This window comes from Aethalodelphis obliquidens, unplaced genomic scaffold (genome assembly GCF_003676395.1).
Source record: "Aethalodelphis obliquidens isolate GAN/ISIS:26980383/991018 unplaced genomic scaffold, ASM367639v1 scaffold18, whole genome shotgun sequence".
NCBI lineage: Eukaryota > Metazoa > Chordata > Mammalia > Artiodactyla > Delphinidae > Aethalodelphis > Aethalodelphis obliquidens.
Window position 1 is genome coordinate 14638863 of NW_020837962.1, and position 21801 is coordinate 14660663.

General features: G+C 47.2%; 1 protein-coding gene across 5 annotated transcripts in view; it reads left to right on the forward strand.

Annotated features, from left to right (window-relative positions):
• KAT14 (lysine acetyltransferase 14) overlaps nt 1–17742 on the forward strand; it is a 41020-nt gene extending 23278 nt beyond the window's left edge. For 2 of the 5 annotated variants that reach the window (XM_027118245.1, XM_027118250.1), the window contains exons 5-10: nt 1354–1773; nt 1888–2453; nt 11600–11736; nt 12631–12815; nt 14599–14789; nt 16769–17742. In XM_027118245.1, coding sequence (XP_026974046.1) covers nt 1354–1773; nt 1888–2453; nt 11600–11736; nt 12631–12815; nt 14599–14789; nt 16769–16942 — 1673 coding nt within the window. In that variant the 3' untranslated portion in view covers nt 16943–17742. The other 3 variants (XM_027118248.1, XM_027118246.1, XM_027118249.1) reach the window with 3 other exon arrangements.
• Nucleotides 17743–21801: the final 4059 nt, after the last annotated feature.

Here is a 21801-nt window from a genome sequence, read left to right on the forward strand (position 1 = left end):
TTTAATCTTTTTAGTATGGAAAATTTTAAATATACAAATGTGAAGTAATATAGTGAAGTAATATAGCGAATCCCCTGGTACCTTTGTCTTTACTTCAGCAGTTAACACTGGCAATCTTGGTTTTTTTGTTTTTTTGTTTTAAATATTTATTTATTTATTAGGCTGTGTTGGGTCTTAGTTGCGGGTCTTAGTTCCTCCTCAGCATGTGGGATCTTAGTTCCCCAACCAGGGATCAAACCCTCGTCCCCTGCATTGGAAGGCGGATTCTTAACCACTGGACCACCTGGGACGTCCCAATCTCATTTTATCTTGGCCCCTGGGTCCTTTCTCTCAACCCTCCACACATCCCCACCCTCAGATTATTTAGAAGCAACTTCCAGGCATCAGCACTTCCTTCTTAAATATTTCATGATTTATCTCTTATCCATAAGGACTCTCTTTTGTAGCCTAACCATAATGCCATTTTCACACTTGTAAAAAATTAACAGTAGCTCCTTATATCACACATTGATCTGATTTTTTTATCTGAAAAATTTTTAATGACCTTTTAAAGTTTTCAAAATATAATTGGAAACAAATCTCATAGCATTGAAGGTGTAAAGTCTGAAAGTTCCCCACATGCCCACCCTGCCTGCAGATTCACTCCAGCGGAGCCACTGCTGTCTCTTGTGAAGCTTTCAGAAGTCCTCTCTGCATATTGAAGCATTTTTTTTACTAAAAAAACCCCCATAAACTGATTCATACTATATTACTTGTTCTCCATTTTTTTCCCCACTTACCAGTATACATTGGACATCTTCCCATAACAGTACATGTAGATCTACCCTATTTTCTTTTATTTCATTGCATTCCATTGAATGGCTGTGTGATAATTTATTAAACCTTTATCCTGTTGATGGACATTTTGGTTATTTCTGTCCTTTTTTGGTATTTAAACAATACTGTAATTACACACATTTGCCAGTTTTTTGTGATAAATTCCTGGAAATAGGTTGCTGTATCAAAGGGCATATTTATTCAGAATTTTAATCATATTGCCAAATTACCCTCCAAAAAGTTGTAATAAAATTTATGCCCTATCAAAAAGGCATGAACTATCCATTTTCCCCCTACACTCTCTGAGCATTATCAAACTTTTAACGTTTACCAATTCCAGTAGGAGAAAGATGGTGCAGAAGTGTTTATGTTTGCATTATAATTCCTTTTTCCTGGTTAAGAGAAATCTAAATCTTAGTTTAGGGCATTCATTGAACATTTATCTCTTTCAAACATGGAAGTAGAGTCACAGTAAGGTAGAAGAAGAAGCTAACATTGAATAGCTATTAAAAAATTTAGATATTTATTCTTTTCCAGCAGCCTCGAAACCAACTTTAGATCCCATCATTACTGTCGAGGGACTTAGAAAGCGGGTGAGTCGGAATCCTGTGGAATCTGCCATGGAATTGAAAGAGAAAAGGTCTCGCACTCAGGAAGCGAAGGACATCCGGAGAGCCCAGAAAGAGGCGGCTGGCTTTCTTGACCGCAGCACCTCCTCGACGCCTGTGAAGTTCATCAGCCGAGGACGTAGGCCGGATGTGATTCTGGAAAAAGGAGAAGTGATCGACTTCTCGTCCCTGAGCTCCTCCGACCGCACCCCGCTGACAAGCCCATCTCCTTCCCCGTCTCTGGATTTCTCTGCCCCTGGGACCCCTGCCTCTCACTCAGCCACGCCCAGCCTGCTCTCAGAAGCCGATCTGATTCCAGACGTGATGCCGCCACAAGCCTTGTTTCACGGTAAGACGGCCCGTCCTCGCGTCTCTTGGGTTGTGTGTGGCTCTGATGGCAGTGTGTGCGCTGTCCCTGTGGGCGGTGGGTCTGCATTCCCCTCCTGCTTTCTGCTCTGCGCAGATGACGATGAGATGGAAGGCGATGGTGTCATCGACCCTGGGATGGAGTACCTCCCACCCCCTCCCGGCTCGGCTGCCTCGGGGCCAGGGGTTGGAGGCAGGAAGAAGGTCAGAGCCCCTGAGCAGATCAAGCAGGAGGTGGAGAGTGAGGAGGAGAAGCCCGACAGGATGGACATCGACAGCGAGGACACAGACTCCAACACGTCCTTGCAAACAAGGGCTCGAGAGAAAAGGAAGCCCGTGCTGGAGAAGGACCGGAAGCCCAAAGGGCCCAGGTTCACCCCTGTGAGCATCTACGAGGAGAAGCTGCTCCTCAAGCGGCTGGAAGCCTGTCCTGGGGCCGTGGCCATGACCCCGGAGGCCCGGCGGCTGAAGCGGAAGCTGATTGTCCGGCAGGCGAAGAGGGACCGGGGGCTGCCGCTCTTTGACCTGGATCAGGTTGTGAATGCCGCGCTTCTGTTAGTGGACGGGATTTATGGGGCCAAAGAAGGAGTTTCCAGGCTTCCAACTGGACAAGCCATGTATAGGACGACCTGTCAGGACTTCAGAATCCTTGACCGGTACCAGGTAAGTGTTGGCCTCGCTCTCCAGCTCCTGGGGCCACAGCTCCAAGGAGCACGTGGGCATGTGGAAGAAAACAGCAAGGGAGAGAGGTACAAAAATGGCTGGGCTGTATTTTTTTTTATTTGTCCAATATGAACATCCTTTCATACATCTGAGTTTGGATTTTTGTTTTCCTTTTGGGGATTCCAGAAGGAACCTAGATGTTTTCTTTGTATCTCTTAGTCCCTGAGGGTGGCTGTACATGGTTTGGGTCGTGGCTTTGATGGACAGGTTTGTTGAGGACATACAGCATACTGGACACTGAGCTGAGCAGGAGTGAAGTCACGTGGACATCTGTGTAGTTAGGTGACACCCTGCAGAAAGAGCAGCTGGGGTTAGTGTGGGTCAGCGTGGCCGGAGGATGCCTGTGTGTGAGCGCTCCCGGGAACAGTTGATTCCACCCAGAAGTGCTGGAATCCGTCTTCCCACGGCAGGAGCAAGGCAGCTTCTCTCCTGTATCTTTGGTGGAGTTTGCTACTAACCATACTTTAACTGGTTTTGCTAATCTGATGGCTGTAAAATGAAGCCTTGTTTTTTATTTACATTTCTTTGATGACAGGTGAAGTTAAACATTTTTCCTGTTTCCTAGTTGTTTGTGAATTGCCTGTTTGGACTCTGCACATTTTCCTATCTGCTTCTTTGGACACTAGTGGGGTCCGGTCTTTGTTGCCAGTGTTCTGATATTACCTAGTGATGATTCCACATGTGGGGCTTTTCTTACCTGGGGCTGGGCCTTTGATCTGTGGGCCTTGCCATTTGAAATGCTCCTTCTTTTTTTTTTTTTTTTTTAAATAATATTTATTTATTTATTTGGCTGCATTGGGTCTTAGTTGTGGCACATGGGATCTTCTTTGCGACATGCAGGATCTTTAGTTATGATATGCTTGATCTAGTTCCCTGACCAGGGATTGAACCCAGGCCCCCTGCATAGAGAGTGCAGAGTCTTAGCCACTGGACCACCAGGGAAGTCCCTGAAACGCTCCTTCTTGAGTTCTGGAATTTCCTAGCTTCTGTTTTCTCTGGTTTGTCTCTTTAGAGCACCCCTCTTGTTTGGATATTGGACACTCTAGACCAGAGATTTGCAAGCCTTTTCCGTAAAGGGTCAGATAGTAAGTAGCTGTGGCTTTGCAGGCCAGCCCTGCTGTGCAGTGTGAGAGCAGCGTACATGATACATGATGAATGGGCGTCGCTGTATGCCAATAACATGTATTTACAAAAGCAGGCTGGATTTGGCCTGTGGGGTCTGTAGTTTGCCAAAGACCCTTGCTGTAGCTGGATCCCCTTAATTTTCTTTATTTCCCTATTTCCCAGCTTTCCTTTCCTGGGAAGTAGTAACCTGCCTGCCTACATCCTAGAAGCCTCATAGGGAGGACCAGGAGCTGACCACGCCATTGTTAAACTTCACCTGAATTTCCCTGTTTTCAGGACAGAGCTTCCACCCTTGGCTGCCTCAGAATCTCTTTGGAGCCGCCAGAGTCTAGCCTGCCTTAGGTTTTGGCTCTCCTGGTCTTAGTCACTTGCCAGTTACTCATATGCTTTCATTGCTGTCATCTGCTCACCTCTTCTTTGTGCTCATAGGTTTGTCTTTTTAATCCCTATACTTAATTTTTAAAAGTATGAAATGCATTGTAATTTTTAAAAGTGTGAAATGCGTCGTACCCATAGAAGAATGCATAGAACATATGGATATAATTTAGAGGTTAATAAGATAAATAACTATGAATCTAGCTCCTGGGTTAAGACACAGGGCATTAAAAACACTTTAAAGATCCTTCTGGGCACTGCTTGCTCCCCCCAGAGGGAGCTACTTTCTGACTTTCAGTGTTAATCATTCCTCTGCCTTTTTAACGTCTTTATCCCTAAACAATGTACTTTTAGTTGTTTTTTTGTTTGTTTATTTGTTTTGCAAACTAAGTAGGAAGCACAGATGGAGCTGTGCAAGGAAATTGCTGCTATTAGATGAAGGCTTCCAGGAGAAGATAAACTTTACGGGCTTTTTGGGTCACTGATGTAGATTGAATTGTGTCCCCAAAAGTGTATATTGAAGTCCTGACCCCTGATGCCAGTGAATGTGACCTCATGTGGAGATAGGGCCTTTGTAGGTATAAGTAGTTAAGCTGAGGTCACACTGGAGTAGGTTGGGCCCTTAACCCAGTGTGACTTCTGTCCTTACAAGAGGAGAGACACACAGGAGACATGCCATGTGATGACTGAGGCAGCTTTTACAGCTTTTAGAGTGATGTGTCTGCAGAGCTAAGGGGCAGCAAGCCTTGCCAGCCACGCCAGAAGCCAAGAGAAGGACATGGAATAGATTGCCACCCAGAGCTTCTGAGAGACCACGGCCCTGCTGGCACCTTGATGGCTGGCTTCTGGCCTCCAGAACAATGAGAGAAGGAATACATACATTTCTGTTGTTTAAGGCCCCCTGTTTGTGCAGTGTTGATACGGCAGCCTCAGGAAACTCGTCCAGTCGTGTTCTGGCTTCAGCTGCCGTGACGTGACCCCTTCCTCGGGAAGTCGGTGGCTAAGGTCGTTAAGGAGTCCTGGGAGTCTGAGCATCAGCGGGCTGCAGTGTGTACCAGGGAATGTGCGGAAATCTGGTCGGGGTTGCCGGGGGGTGGGTCCCTGTCCTGCATCAGGGCTGCCGTGCTTCCCTCCAGCTTGTCAGAGGTCAGGGCGGTTATCTGTGGGGTAAGTGTCCTCCACTGACCCAGGGAGCCCGTGGAGGGAGCAGGGGAGCCTCACATGCGTTGTGAACCAAGCTAAGCACGGACAAGCCTCCTCAGGTTTACAAGACGGTCCCGTGGGGCAGAGGCTTAGTGACGGTAGCCTCAGGATGTCTGCCCCTTGAGTCACACTTGTTGCTCTGTACTGGCCGCCATCGTGGTCCTGGCATCTCCCCTCGCCGGAGCCCCATCTTCCCCTCTGCTGGATTGAACCCCCTGTTTCCTGCTCCCCATCTTTACTTTTTCATAGGTTTACTCCCTTCTTTAGTGAAGCACATCCTAGTGGCTTCCAGAGGAAAGCTGCCCGGGAAGTAAACGTTGAGACCTTGTGTGTCTGAAAGGCCTTGAATTTAGAACCAGAATCCCCAGCTAGCGCTGGGTAAAGCTGAGCGCCAGCTTAACAGCAATACTGGAAGGAAGCCGGCAGTGGAGCAGTGCTTTCAGAGTCTTCGGGAAAGCTAGGTTGAACCGGGAATTCTAGGCCAGTCAGTCCTCTGCCAAGGACCCCCAGTATTACTTCCTTTAGGCCCTTAGGCCAGTCAGAGTCCCTGTAGAAGACTCCTCAGTCTCGGGACCCTCGTGGCCACCGGGAGAGGGGGGTCTCAGCCTTCAGCTGGTGCAGGCCTCACCCTTCAGTGCCACGTGAGCTGCCCGTCCGGAGCCTGGTTAGGCCTTCTGTAGATCTGGGCCCCAGACTCCTGTGGGAGGGCAGCCACCCTGCGGGTGGGAGAGGGGTTGGAGGTTTGGGGCCTTCCTGCTCCACCCACAGCTTTTACCTGCTCCTTAGTTTTTCCCAGTTCCAGAGGAACCTGGTGCTGCCACCTACGTAATTTAGGAGGATTCTGCAGTACAGGTTGGGCCGGTTCTCACTTCACTGAAAGCCAGCTTGGGATTTTGGCTTTAAATCTGCTACTTTGTGTCCATCTGCTTCCCAGTTACTTTGGTTTCTTCTCCTGATCTTTTTGTTCTTGCCTGCTCGTCTTTTTTTTTTTTTTAAGTCTGTTTCTTGTAGTTGGGTTTTGGGAGGAAATAAAATTGGATGTTTGTGTTTAATCCCCCATCTTAACCTGGAATTTTAGTATCACTTTAATGCAGTTACATAGGGGAGCAGCCGTAAATGCATTTGTTCAATCCATTCTCTTTCTTGTCTTCTGATCAATATATTCATAGCTATAACTGTCTCTATATTTTAGCCATGACTCATGACCTTTGAAATGATGTGATTTTTTTATCCAGTCAGTACTTTGTGTTTCGTAATTTTTCTCAGCATTTCCTCTTTAACCCAAGAGTTATTTAGTGGTAAATAGCTCATAGTTTTCTTAGATACATGAGAATTTTTACAGTATCTTTTAGTAATTGATTTAATTTCTAGTCAAATTATATTTAATTTCTAGTCAAATTATCTAGTCAAATTAAATTTCTAGTCAAATTATATTATGTCTAGTCAAAGAAAATAGTCTATTTGATGTTGAATCTTTTCTATAAAGAAAATTGTATGTTCTGTTTTTATTCTTTTTATAGGTCCTAACTTAAGACATGTATTGATTTTTCTCTATTAATTTTTTAATATGATCATGTGCTCTTCACCCTGCAAACAAAAAAATGCCTTTGCGTGCTCTCCTTTGCCTTTTTTCTTTTGTGTTGCTTGTTTAGGTACCAGTAAATCTCACTAAAGTATTCACTCAGTCTCACTTCCCATTGCTTCTTCTGGGTTAACTTCTTGCTAGAGTACTTCCTCTGATAGTTCTTTAAAATACGGTCTTTTTGAGGTTAATTTTTTTTTTTTTTTTTTTTTTTTCTGTGCGCGGGCTTTTCTTTTTTTTTGCTTTTTCCGTTTTAGGGCCCAGGCTCCGGACATGCAGGCTCAGCAGCCATGGCTCACGGGCCTAGCTGCTCTGCGGCATGTGGGATCTTCCTGGACCGGGGCACGAACCCGTGTCCCCTGCATCGGCAGGCGGACTCTCAACCACTGCGCCACCAGGGAAGCCCTGAGGTTAATTTTTAAACCAGTATGCCTCAGAAGATCTTCACTTCATTCTTGCATTTAAATGCTAACATAGTTGGATATAAAATTGTCATTTTTTCTTTTAACGTTTTAGCATTATTACTCCATGATCGTCTTGCTGTAGTGTCGTTCCTGGAGCCACAATGTCAGGCTTACTCTTGTTTCTTTGTAGGTGGCCTCCTTTTTTATTGTCCCATGTCCTGGTAGCTTTCCGATTTTTTCCCTTGGTTTTTGATCTTGACTTGTGTTCATGCGTTTCCAGTGTTTTTTGCTCTCATTTATCTTGCTTGGCACCTCTTCTTTTTCAGTTACACGTGTCTGACATGCTTCTTGGCGTTTATCCTCCTTATTCTATGAGCTCCTTGGGACTGTGGTTTTGGTTTGGTGTCTCATTAACTTGGGGAAATTCTCAGTTGTTATTGCTTCAGGTGTTTCTTCTGTTTCTTTTTCCTCCTTCTGCTATTCCCATTATGCATATGTTACACCTTTTGTAGTTGTACCACAGTTTTTGGATATTCTGTTCCGTTCTGTCTTTCTTCCCTTTGCTTTTCAGTTTTGGCAGCTTTTCTGTTGACATGTCCTCAAGCTCAGGAAGTCTTTCCTCAGCCACGTCCGGTCTCCCAGTGAGCCCATCAAAGCCGTTCTTCATTTCTGCTACAGTGGTTTTAATCTTAACATTTCTTTTTTATTCTTTCTTAGAAATTCCATCTCTGCTTAGATTACCCATCTGTTCTTTCATGACCTCTACTTTGTTCATTAGAGCCCTTAACGTGCTAATCATAGTTATTCCCAGTTCAGTAATTCCAACATCTCTGCCATATCTGAGTCTGGTTCTGATGCTTCTGTCTCTTCAAACTGTGTTTTTGCCTTTTAGCTTGCCTTGTAATTGACAGCCAAGGATGGTGTCCTGGGTACAAGGCACTGTGGGAATAGGCCATTAGTGATGTGGTGGGGAGGTGTTCTACAGTCCTTGGATTGGTCCTCAGTCTCTAAGTGAGCGTGTGCCCCTGGGCTGAGACTCCACAAGGGCTTCTCAGTTTTCCTCCCCCGTTAGGTGGGACAGGGTGGCTAGAGGGGGCAGGGGCTGGCTATTCCCTTCCCTCAGGTAGGTTAGGCTCTGGCAGAATAGTTTCGCCCGAGGGCAGCCTTGTTAAGGAGCACAGATACCCTGACAGTTCAAAATGAGCTACTGCCAATGGCAGCAGGAGGGGATTTTTCTTTGATCTTCACAGTGAGCACCTGGTAGAGCCTCCTAGAGGTAAAACTCACGCAAGTGCGGGGCCTCCCTGGTCTCTGTTCTCTCAGACTTGTCCCCGCTGAGCCTCCAGCAGTTCATCGATTGCAGGTAAGGTTTTCCCCTCCCGGCACTGCTTCCCGAGGCTTCTTACTCCAGTAGGTTGTGAACCTCTGTATCCACTTGTCTGTCTCCAGTCTGTGAGGCAACGGTTTGCCCTGTGACCTTACTTCTCTGATGGGTCGGAGAAGAGTTGATTTTCAGCTTGTGCAGCCTTTTCCTTGTTATGGCGGAGTGAGGACTTCCGAGCTCCTTACATGCAGGACTGGAACCCGAAGGGGAACTCATGCTTCTTTATTTTGGGAAATTCCTCATCATGCTCTTTAAATACATTCCTCCTTTATTTTTTTCCTCCCCTTCTGGACTCCTAATATGAATGTTGACGCCATTACTTCTTTATCTCTTCATTTGGTTTTTTGAAGAGACCTATCCTTAACATTGTTTGTTGAGTGCTTACAGGCAGACCTCAGAGATGTTTCGGGTTCAGTTCCAGACCACTTCATTAAAGCAAATATTGCAACAGAGAGAGTCACGTGAATATTTTGGTTTCCCAATGCATGTAAAAGTTATGTTTAGTCTAACAAGTGTGTAATAGTATTATCTCTAAAAATCCAATATATATCCCTTAATTAAAAGATCCTGTATTCCTGGGGCTCCCCTGGAGGTGCAGTGGTCAAGAATCTGCCTGCCAATGCAGGGGACACGGGTTCAAGCCGTGGTGCAGGGCTAAGCCTGTGCGCCACAACAACTGAAGCCCGTGTGCCTAGAGCCCGTGCTCTGCAAGAAGAGAAGCCACCGCAGTGAGAAGCCTGCGCACCGCAACAAAGAGTAACCCCTGCTTGCCACAAATAGAGAAAAGCCTTCATGCCGCAACGAAGACCCAATGCAGCCAAAAATAAAAATAAATGAAAGAAATAAATTTATTCTTTTTTTAAAAAGATACTTTATTCCTAAAAAATACTAACCATCATGTGAGCCTTCAGTGAATTGTAATCTTTTTGCTGGTGGAGAGTCTTGCCTTGATGTTGATGGCTGTGGACTGATCATAGTGACTGTGGCAGTTTCTTAAAATCAGTCAACAGTGAAGTCTGCCTTATTGATTGACCCTTCCTTTCATGAACAATTTCTCTGTAGCATGAAGTGCTGTTGGATAGCATTTTATTCACAGTTAGAACTTCTTTCAAAATTGGAGTCAGTCGTCTTAAACCCTGCAGCTGCTGCTTTGTCAACTAAGTTGCAATATTCTAAGTCCTTTGTTGTCATTTCAACAGTTTTCACAGCACCTTCACCAGGAGTAGATTCTAGAGTAGTGTTCCAGGCAGAAGGTGAGGATGTTTAAACTGGTGTGGAAGCAAGGGAGAGGAAAGGGGTGGGGACTGTGTGCATCCAGATCTTTCATAGACCTCACCTTCCCATTTAATCTGATGCTGTTTCATGGGCTCAGGGGCTGCTGTAATCTCTGCTGCATTACAAACCAGCCCCAAACTTAGTGGCTTAAAACAGTAACTATTGGGCTTCCCTGGTGGCGCAGTGGTTGGGAGTCCGCCTGCCGATGCAGGGGACACGGGTTCGTGCCCCGGTCCGGGAAGATCCCACATGCCGCGAAGCGGCTGGGCCCGTGAGCCATGGCTGCTGAGCCTGCGCGTCCGGAGCCTGTGCTCCGCAACGGGAGAGGCCACAACAGTGAGAGGCCCGTGTACCACACACACACAAAAAACAGTAACTATTTAATTCTTCTTCTGAGTCTGTGGGTTGACTGGCTCAGCTGGGTGTTCTTCTCCTTCATGTGCTGAAGGAAGGGGCACCCTGTGGCTCCACTCAGCTGGGAGCTGGGTCCTCCAGAGCCTGTCTCCGTGTGGCCGCCAGCCCTTCAGTGGTTGCGCCTGGGCACCGTGGCAGCTGGGCTCGAGGAGGGAGGAAGTGGAAGCCGCCGGCTCCCTTATGGCCTGGGCTCAGAAGTCCCAGAATGTTACTTTATGCCATGTTCTGACTGGTCCAGCCTGTCCCAGGCTCGCCAGATTCCAGGGGAGGGGACATTGGCTCCGCCTTTCCATATGGGGAGACACTTGTACCTTCAGGCACAGGAGGAAGCATTGGGCCATATTTGGAAACTGTATACCACAACTTTGAATTTCACTTTGAAATGCAAAGTCCTGGAAGAATTTCAGAGTTGGCCTTTGAAAGTTTTGGTGTCCGGTTTGGGAAAGTAATCAGAGCAAATTATTAAGGAAAGAATTCTTGCTCTTCTTCCAACAAAGTTATTTTCTATGCTAAGAGCAAGCTGTTTCTACAAAAACAACTCAGGTTTCTAAACTTCATCCAACCCTTGGCAAACCACTTTATAAATGTGCCTTTTAATCTTTCCATCTGAGCTCTTTGCTATAAAACCCTAATTTTCATGTTCTGTTACGACATGACCGAGGGCCCTGGAGCAGCAGTGTCTGGAGAGCAGACATATGCATCCCTTCTGTGGGGACATCCTCTGGAGGAGCAGGACTGCGTCCCCCTTGACCCTCTGGTCGGGCCTCTCCGCTCATGCTGTGTTTTAGGGATGATAATCTGCATCAGTCCTACTTTTGTCAGATTTACTTGGTACAGACATATTGTAATAGATCCACATACAGATGCAGCAGTGATTGAGCCCCACGCCCTGTGATAACAGAGACCACTCATGAGACAGGAAGCCTGTGTGTGTTACCCCTCCCCCCTGATGCTTGGACTGCTGAACATTTGATGAGTGGATTGACTGTGCCTTTATAGACAACATGAAACCTGGAGAGGCTGTAAATCCAGGGATCAATTCTGCATTTCACCTGTCTAAATCTCTTTTAAAATCTTTACAAAACTTTAAAAATTCTTAAATTATTTTGCTTTTAAACTATTAAACCGGGATTAGTTTTTCATATCCATTTTTAGGTGAAGGTACCTATGAAGTTTGTATTAAACCTTGAGCTTTCCAGTTAAATCCTGTGGAAAGACTTACTTTCTGACACATAAAAATGTTGTAAGTACTACTTATCTGTGGAAATTAAACCAATCCTTTGAGTAATTTTATTTTTATATAACTAACATGTCTTTCTCATAGACTGCCTTGCCATCCAGGAAAGGATTTCGGCACCAGACCACGAAGTTTTTGTACCGTTTGGTGGGGTCGGAAGATATGGCTGTGGACCAGAGCATTGTCAGCCCTTACACTTCTCGGATCCTAAAGCCTTACATCAGGTATACAGAGAAGAGCTGGGATGTCGAGTGTGTCGCGGGGAGTAATGTTTGTGGTTTTCAAGCTCTGTTCCCCCATTGGAGCGAATAAAGACCAAGACCTGTGAGCTGGCATCAGCAAGGACCGAGTCTGTGCTCTGTGTCCAGTCTCATCCTTGGCTTGTTTCAACTGTACATTTTTGCAGAAAGGATGGTCCTTTGAAAGAAACATAAAAGGCAAGGATAAGTTAACTCTGTTAGATTTCATTATGATTATCATACTTATTGTTTTGTTTTAAATTTCAAAGTTGTATATATATTTAGTCTGTGAAATGAAAAAATGGGATGATGTCTCAGTCGGGCCTCTATATGGACTGCTGATGAGTTTCCTTGTGTAGGCAGCGCCCTGGATGCCGAGCTGGCCGGAGAGGCCCCAGCACTGGGCTGTGCATGATTGATAGTTGTCTCTGCTGACCACGCTTGCTCTGCAGCCCCCAGTCATGCAGTCCTCCTGGCACAGCCCCGCCCTCCCGGGCAGACACGGGGAAGCAGCACGCGAGCCTCCTCCAGCTCCTGGTCCCCAGCTGTCCTGGCAGGGTTGGGCCTTCCTCTCCTGGGCTCTGTCCTGTGTCCCAGCACTCAGAGCATTGAATTAGGTTGCTGTTTCTGTTTCCCCATTCTGTTCATCAAGGCTTACCAGCACTAGTAGAGTTCCTGGCAGGTACTGAGGGGTTGGGTCTGACGAATATTGATAGAATGAATTTTAAATTTCATACCAGAAATGTAGCTGTTAAGTCAGCCGCCATATATAAAGTAGTGCAAACTAACTTAAAATTTCAAGCAGATCAAAGAGTTTTGTGAATCAAATGGCTGGGAATAATGGGTATTTTTCTTGACTTCAGTTTGTTTATTTTCTGGGTTCTGGAGGCGTGATTATGAAACAAAGCCACCCAAACTGCAGCTGCTGTCCCAGATTCGTTCCCACCTGCACAGGAGTGACCCTCACTGGACGCCAGAGCCGGACGCACCTCTTGATTACTGCTATGTCCGGCCAAATCACATCCCGACGATAAACTCCATGTGTCAGGAGTTTTTCTGGCCTGGTATGTTCTCCCCTCCCGAACTAGGCAGATCCATTTTCTGTGTCATTCATTTTAGCAGTTTTTAAAATTAGTGTATGTCGTGTGACCCCCAAAACCTTATATGATTTCATTCAGTTTGTTTCTACTAACTTAGAAATATTAAAATATAAACATCTCTTTCTTTCCTAAGGTCAAGAAGAAGCGAACAGTTAAAGTAATAAACAGTGTTTTTGTTTGTTCCTCTTCCCTGTTTGTCTCTGGTTCCAGAATAAATGATTCACCCTCTTTTGCTTCCACATGTGTCTAGATCCCAGGTAATGTCCATCAGTACCACACAGGCTGATAGCTTGGGCGTATTTGGACACTTGTGATTTTTGCGTAATAATTCTGTGTGCTTTGTTTATTTAGCTGGTCCTTTTGAGAGTGTTAGCGCAGCCAAAAATTGTTTTTATTTATTTATTTTTGTTAATTTATTTCTGGCTGTGTTGGGTCTTCGTTGCCGCGTACGGGCTGCTCTTCATTGTGGTTTGTGGTTTGCGGGCTTCTCATTGCAGTGGCTTCTCTTGTTGCAGAGCAGAGGCTCTAGGTGCATGGGCTTCAGTAGTTGTGGCTCGCGGGCTGTAGAGTGCAGGCTCAGTAGTTGTGGCACATGGTCTCAGTGGCATGTGGGATCTTCCCGGGCCAGGGCTCAAACCCGTGTTCCCTGCATTGACAGGCAGATTCTTAACCACTGCGCCACCAGAGAAGTCCCAAAAGTTGTTTTTTAAAAAGCCAAATATCCCTTGGGCTTCCCTGGTGGCATAGTGGTTGAGAGCCCGCCTGCCGATGCAGGGGACATGGGTTCGTGCCCCGGTCCGGGAAGATCCCACATGCTGCGGAGCAGCTAGGCCCATGAGCCATGGCCGCTGAGCCTGCGCATCCGGAGCCTGTACTCTGCAACGGGAGAGGCCACAACAGTGAGAGGCCCGCTTACCGCAAAATTAAAAAAAAAAAAGCCAAATACCCCAACCACAGACTTTGAAAATAAGAATAAATCCAATGTGATTCGTGATTTTATCAGCCTTAACATATTGTCTCTGAAGCCATCGATCAAAGGAACACAGTTTCATTGCTAAATATAAACACGTTCTTTGTGGATCTATTCTACTGCACTGCTTTGGAATGTAAAGGAAATAATACGTGTCTTCTAGGAGCTGGATGAGATTTTGTCAGGATGTCACAGTGCACGTGGTGGGGGCTGGGATGGGGCTGAAAGGAGCATTCTGGGAGTGTCTGCTACTTCCTGCCCCTACACTGGGCGCCTTCCAAACGTTAAACATGGAGTTATGTTATATTTTACTCCTTTATTGTAAAATGTGGCATTTGTACTAAAGAGCTTGTCAATTGTCTGTGTACGGGCGGTCTCGGGATCTTTCCTCAGCCCCCTGGGATCTGGGTATCTCTCATCTTACCCAAGGCAGATACCGAGGCGGGGCGCTTAGGGATGCGCCAGCTGGCACTCACAGCCCCGGAGGCTGAGTGCAACACTAGGTGTGTCCAGTTCTGAGCTTGTGTGCTCTCTCCTACCCACCCTGTCCTGCTTCTCTTCTTTTAACATATGTACGTAGACCAGGCGATGCTAATTTTGATATTTTCTAAAATTCACTTTTTTATTTTTATGATCTGAATGTGTGGTGTCTATGGTAATGTCTCTGTCTCCAGTATGGGTGTTTTAGCATGCAGATGCAGCTGAAAGCACAGACTGAGTGGCCTGTTGCTCACTAGCCCCCGAGCCCGGGCTGACCCTGCTGGCCTCTCTCCATAGGTGTTGACCTGTCCGAGTGCCTGCAGTACCCGGACTTCAGTGTCGTCGTCCTCTATAAGAAAGTCATCATTGCCTTTGGCTTCATGGTCCCCGATGTGAAGTACAACGAAGCGTACATTTCATTTCTGTTTGTCCATCCTGAGTGGAGAAGAGCAGGGATTGCAACTTTCATGATTTATCATCTGATTCAGGTATGTTGTCTCTGCTCACTGTCTGCCCACCTGCCTCTGGGTTTCCTTGAAAGGCTTGGAGGAGGAGGAGGCCAGCGCCAGGCGACGCCAGTGAAGAGGAGCCGGTCTGTGTCGCTCACGAGGTTATTAACACCCAGAGAGAAGCCTTCACCCCCTAAAAGAGGGTCACTCCTCAGACCCAGGTTTCAAAGAAATCAGTGTGTGACCATGTGTAGTAAATGAAATGAGGAAAGTACCACAAGTGGGAGCCTAAAGCACTTGTACCGTCCGTATCGTAACTGCTGCTGCTCTTGGAATCACCACCGCGGTGACTCTGAGAAGTGGAAGTGAGAAGTGACTTTTAGTTCTTAAGTATTTTTAAACATTTTAGCCAGCCTGTCAGTCAGTGGTATGTGCATTCTGTTAATGCTGCTTGTTTTTAATTTACTGTTGCTGTGAACCTTCTAGGTAATTCATCCTTTGATATATCTGTATCACCTTTGAGGAAAATAGACCATATATTTATATACTAACACCAGAAAAACATGCAAGGATTTTTTTTTCCCCAGAATTTATCTGGTAGCTTATTTAGAAACCATTGGGTATGGAGCATTGTGTGTCACGTGGGAAAGATTCTTTTTAAATAGAAGATGGAGATGATTCAGTGTTGTTGTTTTTTTTTTCCAGTTTTTAATGAAACTTGCTCAGTAATTCCCAGATGTTGGTGAGAACCTTGAGAACCCTCTATCGAGGAATTGCATTCTTCTCTCCTCTCTTGGCAGTTAGTGTGAGGCTGTCTCCATTATCCCCAACACACCCTGCCTTCACCCACCCTGTGCGCAGGGCCGACCTCCCCCTGTCCACCCTCTCCTGGTAGGATGGCCACGGGCTCCTGCCTCCTCCTTCACCAGCAAGGGCCAGTGGATAGGGCAGGGGTGATGTTCTGGTGGCACATCTGGTCCTTACTGAGGCTCCCTGGCTGGGAGGAGGAGTGTCCGTCTTTGTATGTGGGTGCCTGGCCCCCAGCCAGCCCATAAACCCCGGCCCAGACACAGTACCACCCAGACGGTCAGTTGTGCTCGGCGACGGGGCTGCTGGGATTGTGCCAACTTGCAGCGTAAAGAGGACTATCGTCCTTGGTGTGCTTGTCGTTCGTTCTTGTCCTAAAAATGCCTTTGGATGCAGAATGTGAGGGAAGCAGGGAAGAGAAGGTATCTGTCTGCCTTTGACCTGGGATTGTAAAATCTCAGGAACTCATCAAGCCCAGGATCTCAGTGCCTCCTCAGTAAAGAGCAAGTTCTGAATTTATGTGACTTTCGGGGTACTTTCTTCTGTGTAGCTAATTAAAGAATCTAAGAACTTGCCTAGACTTGACAGAGCACGCATCATTCTTTTCCCCTAGGATTAGGCCCATGCTAAATGCAGAAACCTCAGTTCTGGGAAGTTTGGGAGTGATGAGAGAGTGTCTTTGGGATTCAGAATGTTTGTATAAGGTATTCAAGTTGTATAATTAAACAGAAGTCTTAATATTTCATATCTGGCTACATAATTTAACATTTTCTAGAAGGTCTAGGCAGGGAATTTTTATGATTCCCTTGTAGGATGACATCTGGTTTTTAAAAGCAGAATGTCTCCTCTTGTCCTCTCTTTCTTCAAGATTGTTGTGATGTTGGTATTGATATGCTTGATGTATTTAAATGCAATTGAATATAAAACAATTGACAGTGAAAATATCCCTGTTGGCTCTTTGCTCCAAAGAGAAAAAGAACACACCCAGCTTACCGTCTGTTTCCTTGGCCTTGAACGTTTCGGCGCAGTGTTTTGGTGGCGGCAGAGACGGGTCAGGTTTCCTGCTGTTGCTGGTGCTGCAGTGTCTCAGCTTCAGGCCCCAGTGTCTCTGGTTTCTGTAACTGACTGCCTACACTTAAAAGTTACTTCACCCACTCATTTTCCCTCCGGCTTTTTCATTTTCACCTTGTGTTTTTCCACTCTTTCGGCAGACCTGCATGGGCAAGGACGTAACCCTTCACGTCTCAGCGAGCAACCCTGCTATGCTGCTCTACCAGAAGTTTGGATTCAAGACTGAAGAATATGTTTTAGATTTTTACGATAAATATTACCCCTTGGAGAGCGCGGAGTGTAAACACGCGTTCTTCCTGCGGCTGCGACGCTGATGTGAGTGCACCTCTTCACAGAGGGCACACATGCTCGCAGAGAAGGGCCGTCAGTAGACCCCCAGCAGCAGGTGCTCGCTTCACTGCGGGTTCTGATCTCAGCTGAGCTGAGAGCGGCGTGGGCAGTGGCGTCAGTAGTGGGTGCCCCTTCGGCTGAGTCGCTGTCCAGCCCTTTCTGGACAGGCCTTTGCCCACACCTTGGATTCCACGGTCAACTAAGACTGGCAGGTGCGCTGTCCTTTGCCCGACAGCCTATTGAGCCAGGAAGGTCCAAACTGATGTTCTTGGGGAGAGAGATTCTGTCCCGTTTAAAGTGTGAGAAGTGTGATCGCAGTTAAGCGTTCCTGCGGTGCTTCCTTCAGAGGCACTGTGCTGTCCTGGGGTGGTGAGATGATCACACGGGGACGCCAGCCCGTCCCAGCCTGGCTGTGCTGTCACTGAAGCCAGGGGGACCCCTCGGGCACTCGCTGACTTTGGTCATGGTGTTTGTGTGTGACGTCGCCTCAGCTGCGCCCCCGTGAGCATCCCCCACCGGGGCCCTGGCCTGGGAGGCGGGATCCTGTTCTCCCCTCCTGTGGCTGGAGTAGCTGAGTGGCCTGGCATTTCAGTTGTGCCCCCGGATGGAGACGAGCGGCGGTGGGAGGGGAGCCGGCCATGGACGGTCCCGTCTTGTCTGCGGAACGAGGCTGTTGGTGGGTTTGTGAGTGTTGGAGCTGGACTGTCAGGTGTTTTTGGATTTAGCAGGAACATTTCCAGAAGTATCCGATGTTCTCAAATAAAAATCTTTCCTTGTGACAGCCCATGGCCAGAGCTTCAATCTCATCAGTTTGCTTTCAAACTCTTTTTAATTAAGAGCAGTAGTTCTTATCTTATGGGGACATGAATCCCTTTGAGAATCCAAAAAAGGCTGAACACTCTCTAGAAAACTGCACATTTCAAAGTTTGCATTGGTATTCCGTGGACCACAGCATCTGTGTTCTGGAGGCTGTGCTTAGAGGGAGCTTGAATGCCCTCGTTCCAGGGGAATGTGTGTCGCCCCTGCAGGGAGAGTCTGCAGCTGTCCTGTCGCTTATCTCTGTTAACCTGGCTGGGATCGGGGCTCACTTTCCCCTCTCCCGCATGAGGCCCCGGGTTGGACACGCCGAGTCACTCAGGTGCCAGGATCAAAGCAGCGATGGTCAGCCTCCAAAAAGGAGTCTTCTGGGCTCCTTCTCACCCTCTCCCCTTCCACAGGGTCAAAATCAGCATTTCCCAACCTGACCCTGCGGGGACCCCCAACAGGCTGGGAGGGATCGGCTGTCACCTGCCGCCTGCTTGGCCTTTAAGGTTTAGGTTCTTAAGATTACAGGTATGTTATATTCTACTATCTTAGTGTGTCTGTTTTATGGCTAAAGTGATGGATTTTTTCACCCCAGAGCTCGAGGAAGAGCTGACACTCGTGGGAGACGGGCGGTTTGAGCCCCAGCCCGTATGTGCCCCCGGGTGTGTGTGTGTCCATGGACCTGCCCTTTCATACTTTCCTCCGCAGTGAAACTCCAGGGCTTCAAGATAGACCGATCTGCACTCTGAGTGACACCCTATAGTTCGTGTCATTTTGAGAGAGAACTTCCAGGTGAGGGTGAGTGGCGGCTGAAAAGCAGATATACTGCTCGTATGTTCACGTTTGGCCAAAATGTCTAGTATTCTAGTTAAAGTGAATGTGGCTAAAGGCTACATTAAATCAAAGTTATGTCTAGCAAAAGGCAGTGGGCTCCAAGTGGGATGGAAAGCAAAGGCCTGATCTCAGAGGGTATCAGGAAAAACAAGAATTGCTGGCAACTGGGGCCTCTGGGGCATAAGCCTGAGGCGGGGCCTCCTGGCTGTGCCACTGGCTGCCCTGAGCAGCACCCAGCACCCAGCCCGGTGGGCTTGGGGGTGGGCATCGCTGAGTAGACAAGGTACAAGGTGCTAGGAGTAGGAAAAACGTCAGCCCCGTTCCTGAGCTCTGAATTCTCCCAGCGACTCCATGAGGTGGTCGTGCCGTTGCCTCAATTTTAGGGAAGAGAAAGTGGGCTTGAGAGGATGAGTAAGTCCGTGCCAGGGCGCACAGACAGAAAGCAGAGGACAGGACCCCAGTCCTGGCGCCGGCCCCTCCCTGCCTGCGGGGTGTGTGACATTGGGGAGGAACTCTTCCCCAGGGCCTAAAGCCCCTGGACCCTGACAGGTGGCCTGGATTCAGAGCTGATTCGCTTCCCACTCTGACCTTCCATGTTTTCCTTGCTGGGCTCCCAGGTCAGGGTTCGTGGTCGTGTGCAAAGGCAGGTGTGTGTGAGTTTGAATGTTTTTTTGGGGGAGGGGCCTGAAACTTCATCAGATGTTCAGAGGCGTGTGAGCCAAAAAGCAGTAACTAGCCCTGTTCAGACTGGAGGGAAGACCTTTCTGGAGCCAGCTGGGTGGTTGGAACAAAGGTTCAAAAGGAATGACTCACCAAACAGTATCTTAGAAATGTTTTATTCTAATTTTGACATAATTTCAGTCTTGACAGAGAAGTTACAAAAGAGTACAGAGTTCCCAGGTACCCTTCATCCCAGTTCCCTAAATGTTAACATTTCACACGTTTGTGCCCCCTGTACACATACGTGTGTGTGCACATGCACACTTTTTTCTGAACCATTTAAAAGTAAGTTGCAGATACTGTGCCCCCTTTACCCTTAATAAAAGCTAGGAATGTTCTTACCTAACTGCTGTACAGTGACAAAATCAGGGAAGTTAACCTTGATCTCTTGCTGTTAATGTACAGACCTAATTCACATTTCACTGATTGTCCTAATACTGCCCTTTATAGCAAAAGAAGATCAAGATTGCAGGTCACATTCAGCTGTCAGGTTCCTTTTGTCTCCTGTGATCAGGAACCGTCCCCAAGTCTTTGTGAATGTGGACATTTCTGAAGCGTCCTGGCTAGTTGGTTTGCACAGTGTCCCAGGATTTGGGGGTGTCTGCTCTTTGCTCCTGTTCAGGTTCTGTAGGCACTCGGGCAGGAATACCATGGACATAAGTCCCGTTTCTGGCAAGGTTAACTTTTAGTTAAGGCAGGCAGGGTTCACTTCGCAAGTACGTGTCTTATGGAGAGGTTCACTGAAGATATGTCAGTACCCTGCTACTCAGACTTTGCACCCCTGGTCTTAGTATCCAGACAATGCGTCGTGGCCTTCTAGGTTCATATCTCCTTGAGGAAGCGGCTTTTAGAGTGGGTTCCGCAGTGGCCTGAGCTTAAGTGAGGGCCTGTCTGTCACCCTTCAGTTAGATGCTGGCAAGAGCTCCTGCCTCCCCAGGGGCACAGCAGGGTGTCCTGGGCAGGTGGACCGGGCACTCAGTGTTACAGGTGGCGCTTCTCAACACTCACCAGGACTTCTCTGGTGACCAAGAGGCCAAAGGATGTCTGTGTTACCTAGTGCTACAGAAGGAACCACCACAAACTCTAGCCACTTAACACCATAGCAGTTTCTTTTCTCTTGGGATTCTGAGGGTTTTCTGGCTGGTTCTCTCCATGTGGTGCCGGCTGGGGCACTGGGGCAGCCCCTGTCATCTGGGAGCTCAGCTGGGGTGCTGGCTGGGGGGCTTCAGTTCTCTTCCTGCCTCCCCGTGGGACTGCTTACACCACCTCATGGCGAGGTAGCTGGGTTCCAAGAAGGAACATTCTTCCAACTTTCCAGGAAGACAGACCCCACTGCAAGTGCTTCTCAAGTCTCTGCTTGCATCGTGCTTACTGCTGACCCATCAGCCGGAGCCAGTGACGTGGCCGAACTCCTAGACCACGCCGGAGGGAGCGCTTCACAAGGACAAATACTGGATATGTGGTTCCCAAGGGGAGGGGGGTGGCAAGCACCAAAGTATAGTCAACCACAAGGGTCATTATGGAAAAGCCTGTGAAGTTGTGACACCCAGAGGGCAGCTGCCCAGCTTGGAATTGTTCCCCTTTGGGGCAACTGGGTGGGCTGTAGCTGGTGGACACCTCATCCATGCTAGGAAGGCAGTGAGGGCGTTCCTCGTAGCCAGAGTGCATGCAGGAGCTCTAGGTGGCCACGGTTTTTTGTTTTTTATTTTGTTTGTGGGCCAGTCTAGAGAACAGGAAGGGTTGAGACAGTTTCAGATAGATTTCTGGTGAGGCCTCTCCCTGAGGCTGACTGAGGCTCCCCCTCAGGATTGGGGAAGGCTTCCCCTTACATCCATCCCATTTTATAGTAAATCATCCCGCCTTCTTTTTAAAGTTTTATGGAGGTGTAATTTGCATAGTATAAAATTCACCAATTTTAAGTGTACAATTCAGTGGTTTTTAGTAGATTTATGGAGTTATCACTCAATCCAGTTGTAGAACATGGGGCCAGAGAGGCCCCTGGTGCTCATTTGCAGTCAGTCCCCACTCCTGTCCCAGCCCGGACGACCACCAGTCTGTTTTCTGTCCCTATAGATTTGCCTTTTCTAGACGTTACATGTCAAATGACCCTTTTTGCTTTACTTCACGTCGGCTTGTTACCAGCTACCAGAGAGGCTTCTCTAACTCAGCATAGCCCATTGCTTTAGATATTTTGGTATAAATCCTACAAGGCCTTTTGTCTTATGCACATACATATGCCCTTGCATGTGTCATTTTTTTTCATATACTAGTTTTTAAAATGAACTGTGATCATATTGTATATCTTGTTGTATAAGATACACGACTTTTGGGTTTTTTTTTTTTTAGGTGATCACAGATAACATTCCACATTGTCATATGTTCTAAAAAATCATATATGATAGAATTATATTTTGTTATAGGCATGTACCATAGTTTAACAAATACCCGTTTCCAAATAATGCAATCATACCAACAGGCTAAAGAA